General features: G+C 43.4%; 1 protein-coding gene across 1 annotated transcript; it reads right to left on the bottom strand.

Annotated features, from left to right (window-relative positions):
• Window positions 1-554: 554 nt before the first annotated feature.
• Window positions 555-24,125, bottom strand: LOC117901634. The gene is made up of 4 exons (XM_034812464.1): window positions 23,528-24,125; window positions 2,261-2,443; window positions 2,084-2,193; window positions 555-2,014 (listed from the first exon to the last, which is right to left on the bottom strand). Exons 2-4 carry the CDS (start codon window positions 2,441-2,443, stop codon window positions 979-981), a joined length of 1,329 nt encoding a protein of 442 aa, XP_034668355.1. The 5' UTR covers window positions 23,528-24,125; the 3' UTR covers window positions 555-978.
• Between the last annotated feature and the right edge of the window lie 1,549 nt (window positions 24,126-25,674).

Below are 25,674 nucleotides of genomic sequence, written 5' to 3'. Positions count from 1 at the left end.
AGCAAATTGGATTTGATTTGGCAAATTTGTTGATTTTAATTTGGCCCAAAAGGGTGACCTTTTTGCTTCTTTTAGTAAATTAGGAACTCATCGCCGTGACCCTGACCGATCCGACCCCGAGAAGTCGAAAAGGGTCTCCCTCTGTCGATAATGCGTAGGCCGTATTGGCTGGCCAGGCCACTCATCTCCTTGGCAAGCTTTTACTCTTTTTAAATCCTTTGGTCATTATGTAAAGTAAGCTCATTTAAAAAAACAAAAGCTTATTGCCATGAAAATTACGCATACGCCGCATAAATCATTCACCGTAAGCCGGCACCAAAAGGCGGAATGGAGCGAGAGTCAGGGACAGGGACAGGGACAGGGGCAGATGCAGGGACTCTTCCATACAAATTGCGTGGCTGGCCGCATTAATTGTGTGGGCCATTTGCCATCATCATTCACGTGTTTAACTTGATTTTAATGCAATTAAAAAGCACAAGAGACTGGGCGCGACAGTGTCCTTCTGCTGAAAGAGCAAACCCACACAATGTGATGTGAAACAGTTTCTGGTTTGAGTTTTTACATAGTATGTTTTATGGTGACTTATTATTACAATATCTTTTGGTTGCTCCTCAGATTCTTATCGACTTATCGAAGCTTTAGTTGCGGGACTAAAGCACTAAGCTCTATAGACTCCTTTGATTGTTTTGGGATTGTTAGCATTATACTAAGAGAGAGCGAGTGATTCACTACCGATTGTGTGTCAATGCACAACTTTCTTAGTACAAGCACTAGTTGGGTCTCAAACTATAGTTAATATATTTACACTTGCCATTCTAAATGTTAATTCTACAAATGCATCTTTGGTCCAAACGGTTTACGTTTTGTTTTCTACTTTTTTGGAGGCTTCAACGTCATGGTGCCTTAATCATAGTCCTCGTACTCATATTTCTAGTTGATTTATAGCTCTATTTACAGGTTGGTGGACTAATCCATGCGCTACAGATAGACAAAGTGGCCCAAGCCCTTGGCTGGATTGTTGTTGACAGCCTCCGCCGTTAGCTTGGAGGTGGCATTGCCATTGAGGTCCAGCACCTCCGACTCCACGACGGGCAGCAGTCGGCTATAGATGCCGGCTGGCCCGTAGCGCGCATTCATGTGAATGTCCAGCAGCTTCTTGTCCTTGCCCAGAGAGGAGAAGGAGTGCGATGCTGTGCGTATCTCACGGATGTTGTACACCGGACTGTAGGCCCGAGCCGGTGACACCGAAGCGACTGCTGTGGACGCTGGCGTGGGCGAGGCCATGGATGTGGGACGGGGATAAAAGTCGCGACGCAGCGCGCACTCTGTGGAGTTGTCCGAGGAGCCGGAGCTGCTGGCGCACTCATCGGCATCGTCCTCGGCATCCTCGCTGCTGCTGCTGCAGCTGCGCAGATCCTCCGAAAGCGACAGCTCCGACTCGAGCGACAGCTCCAGCAGACTGGTCGCATCCTCCGCAGCCGAGCCGGTGGCCAGAGCTGCCACTTCGTTCTCGAAGCTCTGGGCGATGGCCTCGTTCAGGTTGGCCAACAGCTGGCGGCGCCGAGCATAGTTGGGCGTGCGACGCACCAAAAAGTGGCAGTTCTCGCCCCGCTTCATGCGCTCCGCCTGCACGCGCAGCGGCAGATCGTCCGGATGCAGCTTCCGCTGGCACTCCTGCCCGGGGCACACCTCGTACAGCGAGAACTGCTCTACGGGCTCCAGGGAACTGTAGCAGCCGAGTAGCAGCTGCAGCAGCTCGTCGCAGTTTGTCTCCTCGCTGATCACGAGCGACTTGTACTGGGAGCTGGGCTGCAGCGCCGATGTGTGGACACGGATCAGTCCGCCGGCCTTCAGCTGCAGGCAGAAGCGGGACTCGCCTTTGGGATGGCAGGCCTGCATGATAGCCGGACGAGTGTCATCGTCCAGCACCAGAATGGTCTTCACACCCGCCCGACGTACGGCAACCTCCATCGAGAGATAGAACAAGCGCGGATCCCGATGACGCATCTTGAGGCTGTGGGCAAGAAGAGTAAAGCAATTGGCAAGGGTTCTCTAGGGGTTCCTTTGCATGTCCACAACTTACCGTCTCAGCAGCATGGCGATAACCTCCTTGCTGGTGGTGTCCCACTGTATGCCCAGCGTCTTGTACTCAATGTCAATCTTCAGGCAGTTGGTGTACACTTTGATGGTGGTCTAAGCGGAAGATATAAACGTTATGAGGATGCTCTGGGGAATCTCTCTTGCGATTTCTGTCATTTACCTGTGGAAGCTGCTCGTTGAGGCTGGAATAGCTGGAGGCGCGCGATGGTGTGCGCTGCATATCTGTGGGTGGCTCCGGACTGCCGCACATGGAGCTGGCGCACGAGGAGGCAATGCTCGAGGAACGCAGCGACACGGAATCGGAGCGATTGCGCAACGGTGAGATTTGTACGTGTTTTAGCATCTGCAAAGGGCAAAGGGAGAGCAGGGGTTAACAATTGTTTCGATTATGGAAAGATTTTTCTCTACTTTGCGTAAATGAAGTTGCCACATCCGTGGGTAAATATGGGGGCACATTGTCAAGCCTATAAACCACTTCCCTCCCACCTCTTTCATTGATGAATGCAGGCACTTCCAGCAGCAAGTCAGAGCTCATTGAGGCATGCAAATGGGAATGGATGGAGGGTTGTCGGATCTGAAGTGTCCTCCATCCGAAGCGGCACTCCAGAAGTGCTGGGGGTGATGCATTGAAATTAATAAAGGGCTCGTCTCTCCCCCCAGTCAGATGCTGATGCTGATGCTCCTCGGGCAACTGTTCATCGCGCTGACAATGAGCCGTGACATGCGAAATGGGGCACTCATCTGCGTGTTCCACCTACGAGTACAATCGCCCACCCTGCTGCCATTTGATTGAATGGAGTACACAGAGCGAAATGAAGACAAGGGCAGGTTCCCAGTATCCCTGTAGAGCCTCCATCTATTTCTCTCAGTGTCGTACACTCCTCTAAAGCTATTGCTGCTGCTGCTGCCCCTGAACCAGCGATGCATTGAGATTCGTTTTGGAGGCGTGCCGCATTGTAAAGCGATTGTCAGCGGAAGTTGTTGCAACATCCGGTTATGTAACTCCTTCCCCCTGCCTTCCCCGCCCCAACTCTGTTAGTGGCAAATATTATTCAGCTTCTGCTTCTAATATTTACATTAATACTGCCAACCGCTGCAACATTTAATTAAAATGTTCAAACAGCTTGGCATAAAATACAAAGCGAAATGATGGTGCGACTTTCACACGATTAATTAGAACCAAGAGAGCGCACAGAGAGCTGGAGCCCCCCGCTGCTGAGTGTCTCTCCGCTTGGGGGCAAGGCTCCAGCTATGCCCAGAGACTGTGGCAAGTGAACCATAAACGAACCAGCATAAAATTTCAACAGGCAGTCGAGCAGCAATGCAAACGATACGACAACCGAAGCGATGCGACGCGACGCGACGCGAATGACATGCACTGCAGCGCAGATTGTGAATTGTGACTATCTCTGGCAGTCCCTCCCCACTGGCACTGCGCCACTCCCCTACCCTCTGTAGAGAACATCCAGGCGGAGGAGCCGCTTGAGTGCTGACGTCTGGTGGCTGCCGCAATTAGCGGCTAATGTTGCACGGCTTCACGCGATGATAAAGCTCTCGGGTCACTGCTAAATTGAACTCTCGAGCTGTCCCTCACTCACTCATTTATGTAGCTATTTCTCTGCTTCGGACTGTGAACTTCAGTAATATTTGCAGCGATCAAAAACAATTTGACAGATTGAAAAAGTTTCCACTGCCAATCTGTCAGAAATTAGAGCCAGAAAGAAAAAATTACGCTGCCAAAAAGGAATCAAAAGGCACAACTTTTGTGGCAGTCCAAATGCAAATGCAAATCAAATTCAAGTCAAATAAAATGAAATAAAATATGACAAGCCAAGGGGAGGAAGCTACAGGAAATCATGGAAATATCGTTACACATAAAATCGAATTAGAAAATGGCATAAAATTTGAGCAGCGCCTTCTACACATGGCTGGGCATAAAAGAAACAAAAAAGAAAACGAAGGAAGGAAACTTTAGTGTAAAGAAAGAGGAGAAAACTGGTAATGAAAATGATAATAAGATCAAGTTGTGAAAGAGATAGAAGCGAAACTAAGTGCAGATTAGCTAAGGATTTATGGGTGGCGACTGTACCAAAACTGCCGATGGGTCAAGCGAGCGGCAGCCGCGCACCCATTGAGCTCTAATTGAGTTACTTAGAGAGTTAGATTTAACTATATTCCATCCAAAAGTTTTCCAATTATTCCCCATCAATATCGAAAGGTCAAAAGTCATGTCTGCACTTTCCCTCTTCGCTTTGCTGGAAGTGCTGCAAAAGTCGCATAAATTCCAGCAGCGACAATACAACAACAGTCACAGAGCAGTAACTAACTGCCAGGGAGACAGAAAGGACAGGCAGGCAGGACAGACAGTGCAGATACAACTTACAAATGCTGGCAACAGGCAGCAAAAGGCAATAAAAAGCCAGCACTGTCTTGGCCAGAGCCAGCAGGAGCAAGAGCAACACCAGAACGAGAGATATTTGGCGTACTGCTCCATGGAATGTTTTAATTTTAAGTTTTGTTGCGAATGGAGATGTGTGCGTTGCTCCTCGTGCTGCAAGGAGTGTTCTGCCGCATGCACTGTAACCACTTTCCTGTCACAAATTCATTGCGAAGCATTTTTGGCATCATTTATCTCCCATCTGGCACTCATCTATGTACCTATCTTCTGCCTCAGCTTACTCTCATCTCTCATCTCTCAAACCTCACGCACTCATCACTAACCGCCGATCCCATCTCGAACCCACTGTCAGGCCCCTGTCTTAACTTTTGCACGCTTCGCTGAGATTTATCAGCTTGAAGAGTGATAAAAACTGCTGCCGTGACATTTGCCAGGGGGCACAACAAAGGCAGGGGGCGTGGCGCGGATGTCCTTGAACTTGTTGCTGGAAAACAGTACAAGGAGCAAACATAGTACCCAACGACACAACAGTAAAGAATCCACGCAAAGCTGCGAGAGAGAGAGCGAGAGGGGAAAGAGTAAACCCACACATTCCCTTATCATTTTCACACATATTCGAAAGGCAAAAGACCAAAAGGATTATTGATTGAATTACCCCGGCAACGGCAACGGAAACCCCAAAAGAGAAAAGAAACAAAAAGCCATCAAGAGCATGGAAAATACTTTCATGGTCAGCAGACTAGAAAAGGGATACCAAGCAAAGCAAAAGCAACAGCAACAAAGGGTTCCCATAGGGTATATTTTTGTGCTAGAACAAGGAAAAGATACTTTAACCCCTTCAGAGGAGGACTACTGGCAGTGCCGAAAGGCAGCCACAGGAAGACACTGACGTGTCTGATATGATTTAGCCGTCATGTTGCGTTGACTTTATTAATCAAAGGCACAGACTGGGAGCAGGCCAAGCAAATGACAACAACCTCAAAGCATTTTGCCAAATGTGGCCAGGCCACGCCATCATTGTCAGTGTCAGTGGCAAAGTCAGTGGCAAACAGTGAAGAAGAAAAATTGTGCACAAAATGAAAAATCACAGACACAGACAGAAGACACACACAAACATATACGAAGAAAGGTGAAAATGCAACAGGGCAGAAGCAGCAGACAAAGAAACAAAAGTCAGGCATCATTTGTATCCCCCCAGAAAGCAGACAGCAAAACCAAAATCCAAAATCAGAGACCACCAACACGAAAAGTACGGTATATTTCGAGACTCGTATTTGAGGATTGGATTGGGCTTAGCATTAGATTAGAATTGAGCTTGGCAAATGGATTATTATGACGAGTCTTCAGAGTTTATTTCAGTGTTAAATAAACCCTTTGTAAAGGGCTCAAATAATGATAAATAAGTGTAGAATTTTTTCGACTTTTGCAGCTACCTTACTGATGAATTTTACGCCTAAATCAATTTACATTACAATCAGTTCATCAAGGCCCCGAAAATAGGTTTTGTTTTAGTCTAAAGTGTCACATCATGTTCATGTTGATTCCCATTCAAATTGTACAATCTGCTTGGCCAATCTGATTTCCGTTTGCAATTTGATTGACATTCATAAACTGTTCGACAAAAAACAACCTTTTCGATAGCGATATTCGGTAAATATGCAAATATGAAAGCCGAATAAAAACAGAAATCAAATGTTTGCACAGCCAATAAAAACTGTGTGTTCGGACATTTGGGTTGGCTTTGATATTCACACAAATAAATTTGAACAGCTTATGGCCGCGAAACGCACTGTAGTAGGAGGAGGGAGTGGGGGGTATATGCATATGCACTTTTAATGAGAATGCCATATGCCAGGAAATCCGCTTACAAAGGGCCGGACCGGACTCGTTGATAATTTATAAATTTAATTTGCGCTTACCATTGAATTTCATTTCCATTTTGGAACGTAGACTATGAAAATCATTCCGGGTAAAAAGTCAATTAATTTAACAGTTAGAGCGGGGAGTGGAAATGGGTGGCAAGTCGAATTTCTGGCCGTGATTGGATGCCACTTTTGGCAGTCACTGACTGCATTGTTCTACTGATTTTTCCCCCAATGACTAGCCAAGCGTATGGCCCCCGCCCAGTGTCTGGGTTTTCCTTTTTTCTGTTTTCCCCGCTGCGTATTCTTAGTTGAGTGATTTTTGATGTTTCGCTTAATTTATGCGCAGCTTTTCTTATGGCATTTTGTTGCTATTCTCAGCATTGGGTTAATAGCTGCCGAGATGATGGCAAAAAACGCTAAGTAAAACGAGGGGAGAGAGGAAATCGGAGAGTCTGCCATCTCCAGCCAATTATGAGAGCACCGAAAAATCTCTCTTGATTAAATTGAAGGTTCATTTTGGAGTCGATACTGTTTTCCCGCTTGCTTGCAATCCATTTCCATTAGTGTTTCCAATTAAGTTGCTGCAAAAAATACACGATCCCTATAACCAAATCATCAAGTGCCATTCACTCGAGTAAAACTAACACAAAAATGGAGCAAAATAAATGCAAAAAAAAGGAGGGATATGCACAAAAAAGTAGGAAAATAAACAACAAACAAAGAGGGAAAATGCTGCTATAGGAAAATGCACAAAAAGTGGATAAATAAACAAAAAAGTAACCAAATAAATATCCAACAAGTAAAAGCAAACAATTTTTTCGCAGTGCTTTTGTGGAAAGCCGCACGAAAATGCAGTGTGGTGGGGAAAAAAACTGTCTCACACTGGCAACTTTTAATGCCAAATGCTTAAGCGGGCTATTTATTTATTTATCTTTTGGCGACCCTGCCCTGCCCTCGCGCCTTGCCGTTTTACCTGTTTATTGCCGCTTTTTTAAGCCGCTTAGTGGGGCAGTTTTTTATGCAATTAAAAAGTGTTGCATAGGTCGAGGCGCCGCGACAAGAGACCAAAGGCCAAATTCAATTGCAGTTAAAAGCGCATTTTTACGGTGCACCTGGAGGTATGGAAATTGGAATGGGATCACAGTTATGCAGGAGAGTTTTACTAGTTTCCTGGGAGCCTGATTCTCCCACTGACCTTAAGGTTTCATTTGTTTTACTTTTTTTTCCCCGGTTGTTAATTGCAAATTTGTTTTTGGTGTTTTTTCCAGCTCTTTTTACTACCAGCTGCCTTTTGTTTCTTTTTTAAAATTAAGAAGCATTAACATCGCGTTGCAGGTTTGCTGGTTGCAGGAATGAGCTATGTTGCTCATTAAAATGCTGGCCGGGAAAATAAACACTGAATGCAGTTGCAGGACTGTAGCAGGGTTTGGGCAGAGCTTGGGCTGCGCTTGGGCAGTTCATGTTGGCACGGACTCCCAGAATGCATATAGAATGCAAAGGGAAGCACACACAAGAGAGGTTCTCTCTATGCAGCTGCTTGGCTGAAGGCCGTCCCGTGGTCCGTCGCCCACTTAAAATAGAATCAAAGGGTCAAAAACCCATGGCAATCCGTGCATGAAGCTCCGCCGAGTTAAGAGTAGCTTAAAGAACAAAGAACATTTGGCTTTAGCCCTCAAGGCACTGCAGCGAATTAAGCCAGCAAACGGTGGGTTGCCCCTCAAGCAGCTGTGCATCTTTTCTACTTAGTTTTAAATTAGAGCGGAACAGAACAGAACAGAACAGAACCACTCTTCGCCCCAGGCACTACTTGTGGGTGTATTTTGGGTACCTTTGAAGAGTGCAAAAATAGCACTGCCCCACACCACACCCTCCCAAATTCCGACGCAGGAAAAGTCATTATGCAAAACAAGAGGGAACCCAGTGGAGCACCCCTATATTTTACACACAGAGTAAATTATGTTTTGCGAAATTATGCAAGCATAAAGTGGCAGATAAAATGGAGGAAAGGGCCGGGTAGAAAGAGTGCTCCATAGGTGTACAGAGTGGTTGTGTAATGGGAGTGACAGCACCACATGTCCTGCCCTGACAGGGTAAATAATTTCCAATTATTTAGAGCATACTTTGGGGAGGGGGTGGGCGCAACCGAAATTTCCATTACCCCACCCATAGAACCCAACTGGAATGTCGATTTATGCGTGTGTTTGCAAGTGTGTTTAAAATTTGTGGTAAACTAACGTCCCTGACAGTTATTTCTGGCATTTTGTGTCACCTAATCATTTGCATACTTTGCGGGTATTTGGCAGGCTGACGTTGCCATGATGGAGACAGAGACAGAGACAGAGAGACGAAGAGCTCAATCATTCGTTGACAGGAACCTGTCAGTGCGGCGAACAGAGCATATAGAATTCAAAAGGGAATGTCCTTGCATACTTGGCGTATGTTTTGCTCCACAAATGGATTATTATTACCACCTCCACAATCTCTAGTTTACTCTTGGTTAAACCAACCAAATGAATATAATTTTATAGTCCTGCATGCTGCACTCATTGTTTGGCCCCCAAAAACTTCGTTAGCTTTGCCTGCTTGTGGACTCTTTTTTCCCTCCTCCTGTAAACCATTTCAAAAATGAAACCCAAATTCTATGCAATTTATACAATGCACGAATGACACTTGCAGCACACACTGGACACAAATTTCCATCAAAAGCTGCGCAGGTATATGTGCAGCTTATGAGGCTTGCCCCTGTAGTCCTTTTGCTCCTTCCTTTAGGCATCCTCTCTCGCTCTCTCTCTGGCTTGGCTGCCTTCATAAATTGCACATTTTGAAAGTGTCATAAATTTTGCGTAGGTGCGAGAGTCAGCTATGAAATTGAATCGAATGCAGTCGAGCGTACACCCTAACACAATCTGATACACACACAGAGACTCCTGCCCTAGGCACACGCAATTTGCCATTGCATCCTTTCTAGGGAGCAAAAAAGTTTTTTGGGTGCTGGGGGGCCACTCATAAATTCCAGCTCCACTTTCAACTTCAGCAGCATATGTGTCCAGGGGAGGGCACTGGGTTTTTCCCAGAAGATCTAGAGCTCTGTTCTCTCAATGTTCATTATTGCATATGAAACAGGTACAGGCACACGTTCGCTGACTTTGGCGCTGAGTTTGTTGCTGACTTTGGGGGGAACTAACATTTAAGCCATACCAAAGAAAGATAATTAATAAGACGTTGAAAATGATTTTTAAATGCACTCCAAAGATAACACTAAATAGCAATTAATCTCTCGTTGTGGTGCCAGCAACCAGTTTGGGGCTCGGGGTTGGAGTTGCCAGAGTGGATGGAGCCTTAGAGAAGCGGAAGCGGTACTCCAACAGAGACACGCACTTGGCCACATCGACATCGAAACACCCCATGAGCCACGTTCGCACTCGTATCTACAAGATACTTACACTCTCGGGCTGCTCTGAATAACGAGTTCTTCTGTGCTGCCTGCGGGCCTCCGGGCCCATGACTGTCTCAAGACTTATTAGAGTGCATCCTTGACGCGGCAGAGCAAACAGGAAGTCAAATTGGAAGAAAATCACTTCCCACTCATTAAGTGCGAGTCAAAGAGCGAGAGAGAGAGATGGAATGAGCAGCAGCAGAACTAGAGATACTTATGTATATGTATAGAGAGAGAGAGAATGTGCACGAGCAGGGAGCAACTTCCGTTGGATGTTGGCTGCCACTTGTTGAATGGAAAGAAACATGTTCCAAGGGGCAGGGAATGTGGCACTAAGGAATTTGCCTGCTGCATAAATTCTTCTCGATATGATTTATAGTTTGTAAGATAGTTTTTGCTGCACCGCCACTGCACTTGCCCCATGTCACAAACTGGTTCGAAATGCATTTGCCATCCGGTGGCCAGAAGCAGCAAAAAGGCAAAAAAGCAGCAAAAAATATATACCAAATGCTATGCTAAATAATGCCGTAAATGTTGTTGTCTTGTCTGTTTTGTGGTCTATATTTATAGGGTAGGGTGGTGTGGGGGAAATCATTGTGGAATGTGCACCATTTGATTATGGTTACCTCCATTTCGTATTCCGCACAGACGACGACAGTTGCGTCACAATCAAATCATTGGTCAGGGATAATTGAACTTCACAATTACCCTGAGGTTCGCACTTTTTTGTGCTGATTTTGACAACTCCTCAAATTGATGCGTGTGTGTGTGTGTGCCCTCTACCCCTTTGCACGTAGCCACAATTTGGAGCACCCTCTTGGAGCTTGGAACCACCCGAACAGGCGACACGACACGCCCTAACCACTACCATGAGGAGCCACCTTCTGCTTGCCACTTTCAGCTTTGCGGGTCACATGTGTGTGTGCCTCAAGTGTGTTAATAGGTTTTCCTACGCCACACCTTGAAACGCTCCATAAGAAAGGAAAAACGAAGAAAGAAAGGTTCTCCCGCGCCCGACTGCTGGCTGCTTCCTCTGCATATTTTTTGGTTGGCATTCTCTGTGTGCGTGTGTGTTACACACAGGAAATGCAAACATTAATAGCGCCATGTAGCATGTGGAGAACGGAAATTCAATTAGTTGTAAATGGGAAGAATATATTATATATTTTACAGTCAAATCAGGAAACAGCTCTCGGGAATGTACGAAAAGTTTGAGGGTAGAAATTCCAGCTGGCAGAGAACATTTAACTAGCGCCGCCTCAAATGTTAACTAGAACTCTAATTCATTCATTTAATATAATTAAAATTCAAGACAATTTGGGGCCTCAAGCCCAACTCATCAACAAATAATTTAAGCGACAGAAAACACACAAAAATATTTCAAATCTTCTGTTCTTCGTTTTGTTTTTCCGCTCCCTCTACCTCTCACTCCTGTTGGTCCTTCTGCGAAACGGAACGGATCCTCTTTGTCTCTGCTCTGGCCATTGACATTGTGGGGCGTAGGACACTATTTGCTGTCAAATTATTTGCTCAGGAATTTAAGACTATTAAAAGGAGGACAACGAAACGCTTTTCAGGCGCCGTCGCATTACGCAAAAATAATACATACAGACAGCGCGGGTTTTGCATATATATTATGTATGTAGATATGTACATAGTATATAGAAGCGAAGCAAAACCAACAAAGGGCCTTAGCACACTCACGCACATACACACAAAGAGGGGGCGCAAAAAACCGACGACTCAAAGGTAAACAAAAGCCGCCAAAGGAGCTGGGCACAAAAAAAAAAGGAAAAAGAAACCAAAGCCAGGGGTAATATGGGGCAAGAGACGGGAGGCAACAGCGGAGTAGAACAGGCGTGTCCGAACCATCTTGGCTATTAATTTTTATTTGTCTTGTTATTTAAAGCATTCCAGCGACTCCTCTGCTACCTCTCTTCTGAATCTGTGCCTCTCCCTCTCTCACTCTCTCTCTTTCTCTGATGGTACAGACAGGCACAGGCAGAGGAGAGCAAGCAGCGCGGATTCTCGAATTACCTTATAAATAGTTTTGTCGGGTAGTAAAAGTCGCTAAAGACCACGGCTTGATAGAGATGACGATGTTGATGCTGCTGGTGGGGTTTGGGGGACTGTGGATTGGCGTTGCTTATGTTGCAGCTGCCAGTTGCGTGCTTACCTGTAAAGAGAAAGATAGAGAGAGAGAGAAAGAAAGGATGAGGTAAGTACGCGTTGAGTTAATTGTTAGATGAGGTAACTGAAAAAGATACTCGCATTGGGGAATGTCTGGAACGGAGAACGGGAAATGGGTAAAGAATATTCTAGCAAAGAGAAAGGTTTTGTTCTAGCGAAAACAGTGAAAGAATATGTACAAACAATTTTTAATAAATAATTATTTTCAAGTTCTCAATTTAAGGGGAAGTTCAGAGCAATTGGTTAAGTCGAATTGGAAGAATTCTGAAAAATATTTTGGGTAAATTTTTTTATTTTGTTCAAGTACTAAACTCAATTTTAAAAATAGTTTGCAAACTTGCTCTTGATTTTGTATTCTTATGTATTTTTTTAAAACATTTTGTTCTGCGAATGTTTTATTTAAATTATTATTTTTATTGTGTGATTTATTTTATTTTTTTCAGTTGCATTACATTTTGTATTGCTTTCAATCTTTGGATATTTTTGATACTTGGGAACTGTTTGTTTTTTAAGTTTTCTTTGGAACCTTAGCTAGCATTTCGTTTTTGGAAATTTTGGAATTTTTCTAGAAATTTCTATTTTAGCAGCAACTACTCAGGAATTTTCATTTCCCACCAGCAGCACCAGTAAATCACGCAAGCTGCTTCGAGTGTAGGTTCGCCCCATGCAAAGTGCAAACTGAACAACCTGCAACTGTTGCACCCAACAGTTTTCTCATGGCCACGGCTCGGCCACGCGACAGCTGCCACTGGGCCAGCAGCACATTATGAAAACCATATGAGAAAATCTGCCAAAAACAAAAAAAATAAATCAACAACAACAGGGCAAAGGAAGCAGCTCTCATGAACACAGAGCACAGAATCTGGAAACGCACATATGCTTTCGCTACGCCAACTCTCATACGAGTATATCGTATCCATGAGATACACTTGATACGACGAATGGGAAGTCGAGACGAGAAAAGACGATCCGATCCGGCAGCTGACTTGCAGTCCTTCCATAGATAGCGATAGCGCGGAGTGTGGGAATTTTCGCTATGAGAAATGCGAGAGAGACAAGTCTCAGGCAGCAGCAGCAGCACCAGAGTTGGTGGCAGCAACAGCAGTGGCAAGAGCAGCAGCATTCAGAACTAGCAGAGAGACAGATGCAACGGCAGCAGCAGAGATCTAGCAGGTAGCAGGCAGCATCCACCGATGCTGGCTGCGTGTGCACAACATGTGGAAAATGTGGCAGGGAAATGGGGAACAGTCGATGGATGGAATGATGTTTTTTCCCTATCAAAATCCGGACCAGATAGACATATAAATCCGGTTCAGGTTAAAGGAAATCGTCGGCAAACTTTAATGTTTGTGGCGCATTTAAATAGAAACTAGAACCGAATTTTCATTTTCATTGAATGCAAATGCATCCGCAGTTTCCGGCCGAGAGTTCCCTTTCAGCTGGGAAATGCGGTTGGAGTTTTACCTGACTCGAAAAAGACAGAGATGAAGAGGGATCTCAGAGGTCATCTGCTCATAACAAGATCTATTTAGCAGGCATTGTTCGACCTTTGTTTAAAGCTAACGCCCACAATTAAAGAACAAACAGAGAGATAGACCAGAGACTGATGGGAAGGTGTGAAAAGAGGTGTGTATGCAGCGGTGGTTTTCTGTCTTATCTTTCCCGGTAAAGGGATCTACCTTGTCAGTATATTGTTTGAGCATAAGATTGATGCATGCAGATAAGAGCGTGGGCTGTCCCACATGGTAGAGCTCTCTATAGACTTAAGAACTGTAGATACGAGTATCTAGGGGACCGTTTTTCTGGGTGCCATTGCGCAAAACTTCTTTAAGCTGTTCCAGAAAGTGTGGGGTCTACGTTTAGAGGCTTTGGTTTTAGAGTTTCGTTATTGGAAATTATGGGAATAATTGTTCCAACGAAATGCTTAAGAATGATTGTTGAAATCAACTTTATGTTTCATCATGTTTAGCTCTAATTCTTTTGTAACTAGAATCCCTTTTCCTCTTCTTTTATGCTCACATTTTTTAGTTTATATTTATCTCATCCCCCTTCGATGTCACTTTACTCAATCTCAAAATCCAATCACTTTTATTGCCCAACGGCCAATCATCAGTTTCCCATTTTCCATTTCCCTTTCAGATGACGTTGAAGTCGGAATCATTTATCAATTAGACGCTCTCACACTTTGATTCCTTCAGGGGCCCACTTCCTGCTATGTGTATGAAAAAGGGAGCCCATTTTCAATTGTAGTTTTGTTGCTGAGCCTTTGTACAGTGGCAAATTGAGGAGAGAGAATGAGGCCATTTCAAAAGAATATTCTCGTGTAAGCGATACATATTTTGTCAACTCGACCATTTGTAGGCATGAGTGGACAAGATTCCTTTTGTTGTCCATACGAATTCGAAACTATAGCGCAGACAGGAAGCTGATTGTGTCTCTGGAAATATGTTTTTTTTCTGTCTAACTTCAATTCTGTTGGCCATAAATTACACCCGAAAAAGCTGAGGAATGGCTAGAGGGCTGCCAGAGCCAATTTTCTAGTATTTTAATGAGCTCTCCAGACCAGCGAGCTCCATGGATGGAGCTGCGTTTGCCGTTTGCCGCTTGTTCGAGTTTCTTGGGAATTGCAAATTAAACTAAACTAGTTTTCGGTTTACCGAAAGCGCCAAAAACGAAGTACAAAATGGAATTACGCATGAAATGTTCTCGAATCGGAGTTTGTTTTTGGCCCAACATGAACTTCAGCTACAGCGGCTAATGGGCAAAAGGTCCGCCCTCCATGCTTCTAAGCAAACAAAATTAACATTTTGTTTTGCCTTTTCTTTCCTCTACTTCCTCTTGGTTGTTCTGGGCCTGTTCGGCTGATTATCTCCGGCTGTGGCGGTGGCTAAAGAGGCTTACAGTTACGTAGCTTAATGTTTGCCCAGCAACAAGTTCTCCAGCAGCAGCCTCCTCTCCTGCCGCTTTCGGCAACATATTCACTTGAAATATTGCTCAACATGCCATATGCATGTTCTTCAGGTACTGCCTAGAGATGAATGCGTGATGTAAGACTATGAAGGATCGATGGAGAATGAATCTATTGAGGAGGGATCTTCAAGGGTTTATGCAGTGACAAAAGCTCTTCCATATAGAAACTTGGTGTAAATTCTTAGGGGCCTAGATGCACCAAATAAATAATTAGGAATCGTTTTAAAAGATATTTCTATCAGTCACGTGTTCATCTCTAATGCCAGCCAAGGCCTCCAGCAAGTGACTAACTACCGCAAGCACAGAACATCCCATCTTTCTCTCTCTCTCTCTCTCTCTCTCTTCCTCTTTCTGTTCTCTGCGATTTGTCACGCTTTAACGTAGCTTGCAGACGCCGCGCGAAAGCAGCACGCGTTGACGCTGCAGTTAGCGACAAACTTCAGCGTCAACGCTTAGTCACATACACACACACACGCGCACTGTATGATGCATTTGTTGTCGGTCTTTGACTTTAGCTGCGCTTTTCCGCGTCTGTCTGTCAGCACTGTATGTTGCTGGCTGGCTGCAGAGGTTGCTGCTGCGGGGACATGTTGCTGCAGGTGATTGGCCTTTGGGTAATTTTGTTGCTAAATGACGTTGCAGCTTTCTTGTTGTTGTTGGGGAAAAAGTTGCATCTCCTGGTATTTAGTGCAAATATGCGCTGGCTTTTAAACTATGATGCATTAACTGTTAATACGCTTAGTGGCAGCTGCCGCTGCCGCTGCCGCTACTGCTTCTTTTCCTCTTGACATCTCTTCCTGTCCGGCCAGTCGGAAGTGCAGCAGCATCAGATACATGAAATATGTTTATATGCATACAAATGAATGCATTCTGTATGTATGCATAATACAACGGTGGACAAAATAAAGGGTTCAATGTTCAAAGTGCTGCTTTAAGTGTTGATATTAAATATTTTGATGGTGTAAACAACCTCAAAACTGTTGTTGATTAATTTACTTGCGGATAGAAGCACAGACTAAGCTAAAACAACTTTTATAGTGCCCAAAATCAAAGATATTCCTTTCAAGAGTTCTCTTTATTTAAGTTTAAGTCGCAAACCCCACCATAATTAATGACCACAATTGTTTGTACGCTCCGGTACAATAAAACAATGAATTCTGCTGCAGAAAACAAGCACCAAACAACGTAACACTGTGAGGAAATCTCAATATGACACTCAATTAAACTCAATTGTTGTTCAATTAATAAATCAATTATTCATTTTTCATTTTTCATATTGCATATTATATTTTATTTAATTTAACGCCAGAACAAAAGCATAGATGGGTGGGCTGGCACTCAAAGCATTAAAATGATAATAATTACTTGCAACGGATTTGGGGACATTCCAACATGGTACATTGGCTAAGAGAAAAGCAAAACTAGCTAACAATTTTCAATGGGTTTTCACAAGGAGAATATTCCTTGCCTAATTGTTATATTTTCTGTAAAAAATAAATAAAATAGTTTTCCATACATTTGCAGAGCATTCAAAAATCATTTATTCTAGCAACTTCCATGAAAAGCCCTCTACAGCTGCCGGCTTCGCGTTGTTGAAATTAATTATTGTAAATGCCAATTTTTTTCTTTGGTGAAATAATGCACACAGCCAACTGCCATTGATTAACACATAAAGAAAACTCTTTAGAGCATTTTAAATTTCCATTTAGATTACTCTTATTGTTTTTTAGTTGGACAACAGACAAAAAATACATACAAATGTATGTATGTATATATGTATGTAAAATATATACATATGTATGTATATGTAAATATGTACATGCATACATATGTACATGCATATGTAATTTCAGCATGCAGGGCCGTGCCATGGGGCGCCAAAATTTAATTGAAAAAATGTTTACAAATAAGTTTCAGTACATTTCTATCGGTACACGTTTGATTTTTAGTGTTGTGTTAGAAGTTTCAGAAGTTATACCACTTTTAAGCTTGAACAATTCTTTGGTTTTTTTAAGCAAAAGAGTCAATGCAAGAACGGGTGCTTGGGCCCCGGGCGCAAATATTCCTTGGCACGGCCCTGTTTGTATGAACGCTTCATAAATCTGCTAAAATCCTGTCATATTTCATTGGTCTGAAGCTCCATTGAAGCTCTGAATCCCGCCCCTCTAAAAAAACGCAGCAAACGTTTGCCGCCTCATAAATTTTGTAAAATAAAATGTTAAAAAAATGGGAAATTAAAAAATCTAAAAAATCGCATAAAGCTTTCAGCTCTTGGCGGAAATTATAAATTCAGAGCAAAAGTTCTCGATTTTCATATGCACATAAATACATATATTTTCTCTCTCATGTTTTACACAATTCTCGATTGCATGGGTTGGTTTTCCACAGTTTTTCACTGGAAAATCACAGAGCAGAAGTTTCGTTTTTTTTGGTTTCTTTGTTGTGGTTGTCAATAAATTATTGCAACATGCTCTATTTTTGGATAATTTTCACTGTGCCAACTGCCGCCCCACCTGTGTGTTTGTGCCTCCCGTGTTTCTGCCCGACCCGAGTGTTTGTGCCACCCATGTGTCTGCCCCTCTCTATCTCTCTTTTTCTCTGTATTAAATTGCAGTTCATTGGGCGTTGGTCTTTGGGTTTTTGTGCTTTGGGAAATTGCAATTCTATTCAAATTCTAGACAAAAGTTTTAGCATACGTTTTTCCCAGTCCACAAGGCAAGGTCGTCTCTCGTCTATTATCTATTGTGTTGCTTCGCTCCCTCAGTAAAACAAATTGCACATTTGTTTCGGATAAATCAACTGAAAAAAAAAACAGACTAAACAAATGACTATCCCACACTTGGAGACGTCCTCTAATGCCTTTTAAAGTCAAAACAGACACAAAAACTAATCATAAATAAACTATGCACAAGGCACAAAAACGCCACTAAAAATAAAAACAAAACAAAAAACACTCCAAGAGTGTGGAGTGGAAATGCATCGTTGGAGCGCAGATCTCTCCCCCATGCACTGCACCGAAATTCCAAGAAATACTCCTAATGAAGTTATGATCTTGGGGGAATCATCCAACTGCCTGCCTGCCCGTCTCTCTCGTATTTATTTTTAAGTCCATTTCCATAAGCATATTCCATAAATATGCTGCAAAAAGCTGAGGGGACTTCGCTCCACTTAAGAGCTCAAACAATTAATATTTTCCATATTTCTTCATTCATTCTTTCATCTCCGATCTTCATCTGTTGGAATGGTCTTGGGTCTTGGCTTTCATTTTGTTTATTCAAGTGTCGATTAAGTTGTTTTAACATTAAGTCTTCTCCCTGATATATCTCTGGAGAGCGTGTGGGCTGAACAGTAAAGAAGCCTTGTGCCCAGTATGCACGATAAGCATTATGTATTTACATACATATATACATATGTATGTATCTATATACATATACATATACATAAGTAAGTATGTATGTCTCGCATGTAGCACTATATTCTCAGGCATTTTGGTGTGTGTTTGTGTGGGCGAGTGATTCATTTCCATTTATGGGGCAGAAGTTTGACCTCTACTCCAGAGAGTGGTTCAAGGCACAATTGTTCAGAGATTTGTACGCGTATTTATAGCATTTTATAAATGAAATGTTGTTTACTCAATGGGGTGATATTCCCTTTTCTCAGTTGGTCGAAAATTGATCTCGATTTCCATTACCCCACAAATCATTCTTCTTCACTGGGGAGCACCAACAACAACTCTGAAAACTGCCAAAAAGCCAACTGCCAGCAAAAAATGCTGACCAAAAGAAACGAAAAAGAACAAAAGGACAGCTACAGCTCCTCCACAAGCGCTTCTCACACAAATTTGCAAACGCACAATTAAGTCGCCTGGGAGAAGTGGAGGAGCTTCCTGCTGGCTGGCAGGCGGACAGACCAGACCCTTGCCCCAACTCTGTGCCCCCGCTCCGTTGCAGTGGTGTATATGATGTGCCAAGAAAGACGTCAACTTGTCACTTGGCAGCCCAACGACAGTGGCAGTGGCCCTGTCTGTAGATGCAGCGGCAGTAGCAGCTTTTAAGTTGGTTAATTTGTCAAAAGAAGGGACACAGCAGAGAAAAAAAGAGTGCAATTGCGTAAAGAGTTCTCCCTTGGCTTTTTTTGTGTTCTTTTTTTGGCTGCTGGTATCCCCTGAAATGCCTCCTGATGTGCCAAGTGTTTGCATTTAGTCGGCTGACATTGGCAGTGGCACTGACTGATGTGCAGAGAATTAATCACGCTCAAATAGAGCTCCAAAGTGGGTTCCAAGCTCTCATTTTGTTGTCTCTCGTTGTTTGGCTTTCAACTGTAGAGTTTCCGGCCTTTAGAGAGCTACCTACAAAACGGGTGTTACACGCATATCGATTACGACAGGTAACGAATGCAGGAAGGCAGAGGGACAAGGGCGGGGCAGGGCAGGGGCAAGTAAAAGTTGCAGTTTTGCAGTTAATGAATCCCCAAGTTGTCCACTGAAGAAACTACTCGCAAAACGGCAGGGCAAAGAGACGTGGCAACAAAAAGTAAGTCAATCAACTTTTAGCCCCAACATTCCGCATTCCCACAGTGCATTAAGCGGAGCGGACTCGGCACTGCCCTGTCCAAGGCTCTCTGCCAGCAAATTCCTGTCCCAGGGATCCCAGGACAGAGAGCGAGAGACCTGAGAAACACAACAAGCACAGAAACCACTTGCGGTTGCATTTTGTGGTTTCGTTGCCATGGGCGGCATGCATCCGCAGGCACAGGCACAGGCACAGCCACAGCCAGAACCCCTGCAAAAGAGATTCGAACTTTTGCCAGGGCGTGAGAATTTCTTGCCCCCTCTCTGTGTGGTGTGGGTGGAAAGAGAGACAGAGAGCACGTGATAGAAAGTAAATCTTGAGGCAATGATTTTTCCCATTGTGATAAGGCGTGAAACTGTGAGATACATTTAGCAGGTAAACGAAAGTTTTACGAGGCCTCTAGGCCAGCACAAATGAAAGGTTAACCTCAAGACAGAAGCTACTCAAAAGCTGCTGCTGACCCTAATGAATGAGCAGAGTGAGGAAAAAGTGTGGAAGAAAAACAAAAGGGCACAAGATCATCTGTGACAGAAGAAAGTTCAAGATAAAACCATGATGGACCATAAAACACAGCAGCACTAAGACTGCATGCAGATAAAGCCCTCAAAGCTATGGCTAATGGATGTGTTGGCTTAGGTTTAAGGAACATGTAGAGGTCTTTGCTGTAGGAGAATATAGGAGCGAACTACCTAAAGGCCGATTTTTTTCTAGCAAATATGTATGGTAGGGCATGGAAATTTTCATTGCTTTCATTGCAAATACAACAATCGAACATGTAGTTAGCCAACTTCTATTGAAATACCTCTTCCAACTACTTAAATTCCACTTACAAGTATTCAAATTCATCTTTTAAATATTCACATTCCTCTTCCAACTGTTCACATTCCTCTTCCACCTGTTTCAATTCCGCTTAACTCATCTTAAATTCGATTTGCAAACTTCCCCCCTCCCTGTTCGATGACTAATAGTAGATTTCCCTAGAAGCAAATTCAATACCGAATCACTTAACACAAATTCCTCCAATGTCTAATCGTTCTCTCTGTAGAGAGCGGAGGCACCTTCACACACTTGAGGAGAAAACCGGTGGCTCTATAATTGTTTTATGGGGTGGCCCACTCACACTTCAAAGCCTCGCAAGCAAATAAACCGCTAACACATTTTGTGTACTTAGCCTTTCTGTTAATTAATTGTTAACAAAAAACCAACTGTCGACAAAAGCAGCAACAGAGTCGAAACGGACAGAGAGAGCAAGAGTGAGCGAGACACACAGAAAAAAGCGTCGTGAAGCTTCCAATTTTTGCTGACATTTTGGAGCCATAATTTATAATAAAATATATACCCTTCCCCCCAACACCTGTACCCTGTACATATATTATATTTTTTTACGGTGGCTTTTAAAGCCGCTGACTAAGTGTGTTTTTCTCTGTAATTCAGCCAAGTTAGCATGAAATGGTAAGCGAGGTACGAAAACCCCAGACTTGAGACTTAATTCAATTGAATTTCGGAATACTTTTGATACAAACTCAGTGGCAGTCGCTGGTCGTCGCGCTCATTGAATTGCAAATCGATTTGAAAATTTGCTTATGACACGAGTGACGACTGAGCCAGGGAGTGGGGCAGAGTTACCAAAAGATACAGATACAGAAAGAGATACAAATTCATGGAAACAAAAATCCGGGTGGAACAATTTTTATGGCAATTTCTGATTCAATTGTCTTTCGTTTTGGCATACATATGTGTGTCCCCATGTGGGTGTGCCTCTGTTTCATTTGAAAGACAATAGACCTTTTGTTTATATGTTCCAATAACCATAACTGTATATGGAAATGGTACAACTTCCTGAAGCTATAAAGCGCCGCCCCCCCAATGCATACCATTAACCGCAAATCATACGACAAAAAACGTTTACGGATTGATCATAGAGCTGCGCCACAACAATCCTTTCATTGGAATTCTTCTAGTAGCGGAAAACCTGTTTGTTGAACTCCACACACTCCACAGAGATCATATCTAGAGACATCTTCATTCGTGCAAGTTTCCAGCAACATGGGCAGCATTTAGTACGAATTGAGTTATAAGCAAAGCCTCAGCTAGATCTCCAGCGAAAGATAAATGATGGGCAGCAGCAGACCACACACTGGAGAGACTATCAGAGACTTCCTCTCGCCCTCTGCTCATCCATCAATGCACTACTTCCCCTTTTAAAACGCCTTTTTGGGCCAAAACGTGGGTGCAATATCAAATTATCAAATGAGGCGAATATCCTTCCATACAGCAGCACGTAGCTCCCAACAACTGCGATCCTCTCTCTACCTGTAACGATCCTTGGAGAGAATAGGCGCTAAGCCAAAAGCAAACCGCACTTGACAGTAGCGCACGAGCAGCAGCAGCCGCGGCAGGTAGGAGGCGAATCCAAAGCGAATCTCTCACGTACATAGGGTGCTGTGGCACCCTACTGAGTCTCAGACCCTTCCTTCGCTATGCATTGTTCTCGTGCATTTCCTGATTTTTAATTAGCCAAATAGAAGCAAACAATGAAAATAAGTTGTACAAATTGTTAATGCCCGTGCAGTAAGGATACGTGCCTGGCATTTGTCCACTCATGAGACTCGGGCCTCGGGACTCGCACAAAAAACTCTCACACACTCGGCTGGCCAGCAGAGACAGGAAATTAATTCAATATCCAACGGTTTGGGTTCCCTGAACTCCACACACAGAAGAAAATTAACTGAAAGTGAAGGGAAAAGCCGCAGCAAGTCGGGGCTGGTAACTGAAAACTGCTTTGGGGACATTGGGGAATTTTTCACCGCGTCATTTATTATGACGACAAGACGACGAGCTTCTGCCAGCGCCGGGAGCTGAGAGCTCAATTTGAATACGAAACTGGACTGGTCTTGACTTTGCTTTTTTTGTTTGCTAAGGAAAATGCTCATTTTTTCTCAGCGTTTATTTTTTGTGTGTCTTGAAATTTGTTTGTACTTATTTGCGTTAATTAGCCAAAGATCTCAACTGTGTGAGTGAACTTCTGTCATGCGAAATGAGTAATGGCATGGCGATGGCAACTACAGAACTTCTAAAACAAGTATTCGATGGTAGCCAAAAAATTGAGCAACAGAATGATACATAATAAAGGGGATTAGAGAAACTAAAGGGATAAGCATTTTTAGGTATTCCTAATCCTAATGGAGCCACTGGAAAAACATGAAGCAATGCGTACAATCTTCAAATACCAATCAAAATAATCATGGATAACCATGTGAACTTGTTAGCTATCGAAGACAATGGAAAGGGGTTTTTCTCAGCCGAGATATCCATCAGGGGAGGGCATCATAAACCGATCCACAGCTAATTCAAATACCCCAACTTTATGTCATTTATAATCATTTAACAAAACGAAACTCTCTGACTAATTAAGAGTGGCTTGGCTGGCTCTCTTGACTGCGTGGATTTACATACAAAATTATTATGCATTTTTTGTAAATAGTTGGGAAGGTCTTCTGTGTTTGTGTGGCCCCTTGAGGGGCCTTTGCCATGAAATATTTGCATAAAAATGTTGAAAAATTAATTGTTGTTCAGTTGCAGATTTTTCCGCAGACACAAAGAACCGGACAATGACATGGGCATTGCGAGGATTTGCATTATAATCGCCACAAGATGATCTCCACTGGTGGGGAAACGGAAATGAGTTGCCAAGTGCCAAGTGGGAACCGTTGTGGCAGAAACAGACGAGACGACTCACGAGGTTCAATAAACTTTAGTCTGCGAGATGTGGACTTTAATAATGATTGAAAAATCGATTGGTGATTTTGTGAAAATTCTAGACTTTCGCCAAAACGAAAAGAAAACTAAATAAACCCGATCAGAATCGACAGAAAAACAAGTTCATCAACCGATCCCCACTTTCTACAGGAAGAGTGTGAGTATTGAACCACATAGATAATCCCAATCGAAAACTGGGTTGAATTTGATTGATCTGCAAAAAAGAACTTGGGCTTACCTTGAGAGCGGTTGAGAGAGAGTTTTATATCCAAATAGGTGTACGGTATGCGGTGTGGTATGGTGTGTAATCCCAAGATTTCTGACTTTGATGGATGGTCTCGAAGAAACACGCAGAAGAACAAGTCCACAAAGCACAAGGCCGTCCGTCTCCACTAACTTTTTGTTGCTTTCTTATGGCCCTTCGGTTTGCATTAAGTTATCAGCACGCACTGCACTTTGTTTTACATACACGCCGCATTTTTATGCGTAGCCATAGCCAAAGGTGCGTACGTGCCGCATGGGGTACGAGTACGCGTTAGGGGAGCCGACACTTGAGAAGGGAGCGACAAACTGACGAACAGATGTACAGGAAACAGGTGCAGTGATTTTTTCGATATATGCCCTTTTAGTCACAGTTTTGATTCCGTAATGCTCGCAGAACTTTTTGCCCGAAATTCGTTTTCGTTACACTTTCAGTTTCGCGTGCAGTTTTGATAAGCTTCTGATGTACCGTTAAGTAAGTGCAGCGGCACCGCTAAATGATAGCCACGAAGAAACACCAACGAAAGAAACAACGAACCGCACTCGGCAATGTTTTGGAGTGATTTGAGTGTCAGCGGCTAGCGCAGCGAGGTCTAACCTGTTCCAGACTCAACAAGCACTCAAAGGTCTATTGGCGAGAGGTGAGGCAGAGCGAGCTCACAAGATATGGTCTTGCTAGAGGCGGTGAGTTTGCCTCACTTCGCATGCACATACACTGCATTCAGCCATTGCTGAGAGCACATGGGAGAGAGAGCAGATCGGGCTAACTCAAGGGCTGACTAGCGCGCTCTCTCTCTGACTAAAGGTCCCCTGCTGTCTCTCTTGCTGCACTCGCTCTCACTATCTGTCAGACTTACGCTCTCCCATGCGTAGGTGTGCAGTCGCTCTCTTCGTACATTTGTGTGGGTTGTCACGCATGCGCTCAATGTTTGAAGCATTGCGGTGCCTGTGCTCTCCGTACAGTGGGCGTTCTTGGGCGATTGTGTGGCGGAAAACTAGTTTCCCATTAGATTTTGACCGGCATGTGGGCTTTCACGCATAGGAAAATTGGTTACCGAGGATAGGCTAGCGAGAACAACAAGCAAGACTCAGTTGAGTGACGCCGGATGGGCTTGGATGGTGCTCAAAGTTGAAAGGGCGAGGCAGGCAGAGAGTTCGAGAACACTGAAACAGGGGGGGAATTCTGTTGATTAAGTGAAACGAAGCCTAAATGAAAAATCAAAATTAGCTGACTGCAGAGTATGACACTGTACATAGCCATTACGTTTCATAAATTCTCTGTTTTATTTGTAAATTCAATTTTAAGCAACAATGTCATTAAAAAAATACCTCTAAAGAAGTGCATAACCAAAATAAACATTAAAAAAACATATTTAATATTTTGAAGGTAAATGATATTGCTGGGCTCATAATTTTCCACCTTAGACTTTTAAAAACAATTTATAAGCCCCACAGAGAAGTCCGAGTACGAGCTGCCAACAAAAAATTACCATAACTCATAGCTAGAACTTACTTGAAAATTTATGATGAGCACGTTTCGGGCCATTTATGTGTTAAAGACTTATACGGCTCAGCTCGTAACTTGGACTTGCTATTAAAAGCAAATGTAATAAACCCCTGCCCTTTACTTTGGCCACACACTCGCACAGTTACACACAAAAGCCAACGAAGCGAAAAGAAAGTCAAAAAGTCAAACGTAATTTTCGAATTCATCCCAGACATTGTCATAATTTTCCCCCCTCCGTCTGCTGCTGTTTTCTGCCATGATTTATTTAACTAAAATAAAACAAAAAACAAAAACAACAAAAAAAGAGCCCCAAATTAATTATGACAGAGTCAAAGAGTCCAAATAATTATTAACGAAAGTGAAATTATCATCAACGAACCAGAAACTCCACAAACATCAACAACAAACCCCACAAGATAAAACCGAAACTTTTGTGGTTCCAATAATTTGCGAAATATAAGGAAATGGCAAAAAACGGATGATGGGCCATGTCTTAGGTTCATTAGATCTTTGATAGATGGAGATGACGAGTGGCGCTGGCGAGGGCTCTGACGGTTGGAGAGTTAAATTCGAAAAGTTGTGAAAAACTTTGTGCGAAAAATGCGGAACCAAATCGG

The sequence above is a fragment of the Drosophila subobscura genome, chromosome U, assembly GCF_008121235.1.
Source record: "Drosophila subobscura isolate 14011-0131.10 chromosome U, UCBerk_Dsub_1.0, whole genome shotgun sequence".
NCBI classification, from domain to species: Eukaryota; Metazoa; Arthropoda; class Insecta; order Diptera; family Drosophilidae; genus Drosophila; species Drosophila subobscura.
The sequence above is the reverse complement of the archived record's forward strand: the minus strand, read 5'-3'. Positions and strand labels throughout refer to the sequence as shown.

Bases quoted from the DNA above. Each gene is read 5' to 3' on its own strand.
- LOC117901634 (XM_034812464.1), bottom strand. From the start codon at position 2,443: ATGCTAAAACACGTACAAATCTCACCGTTGCGCAATCGCTCCGATTCC. The intron at 2,194-2,260 runs GTAAATGACAGA...TCTTCCGCTTAG, and splicing joins TCAACGAGCAGCTTCCACAG to ACCACCATCAAAGTGTACAC. The intron at 2,015-2,083 runs GTAAGTTGTGGA...TCTTGCCCACAG, and splicing joins ATCGCCATGCTGCTGAGACG to CCTCAAGATGCGTCATCGGG.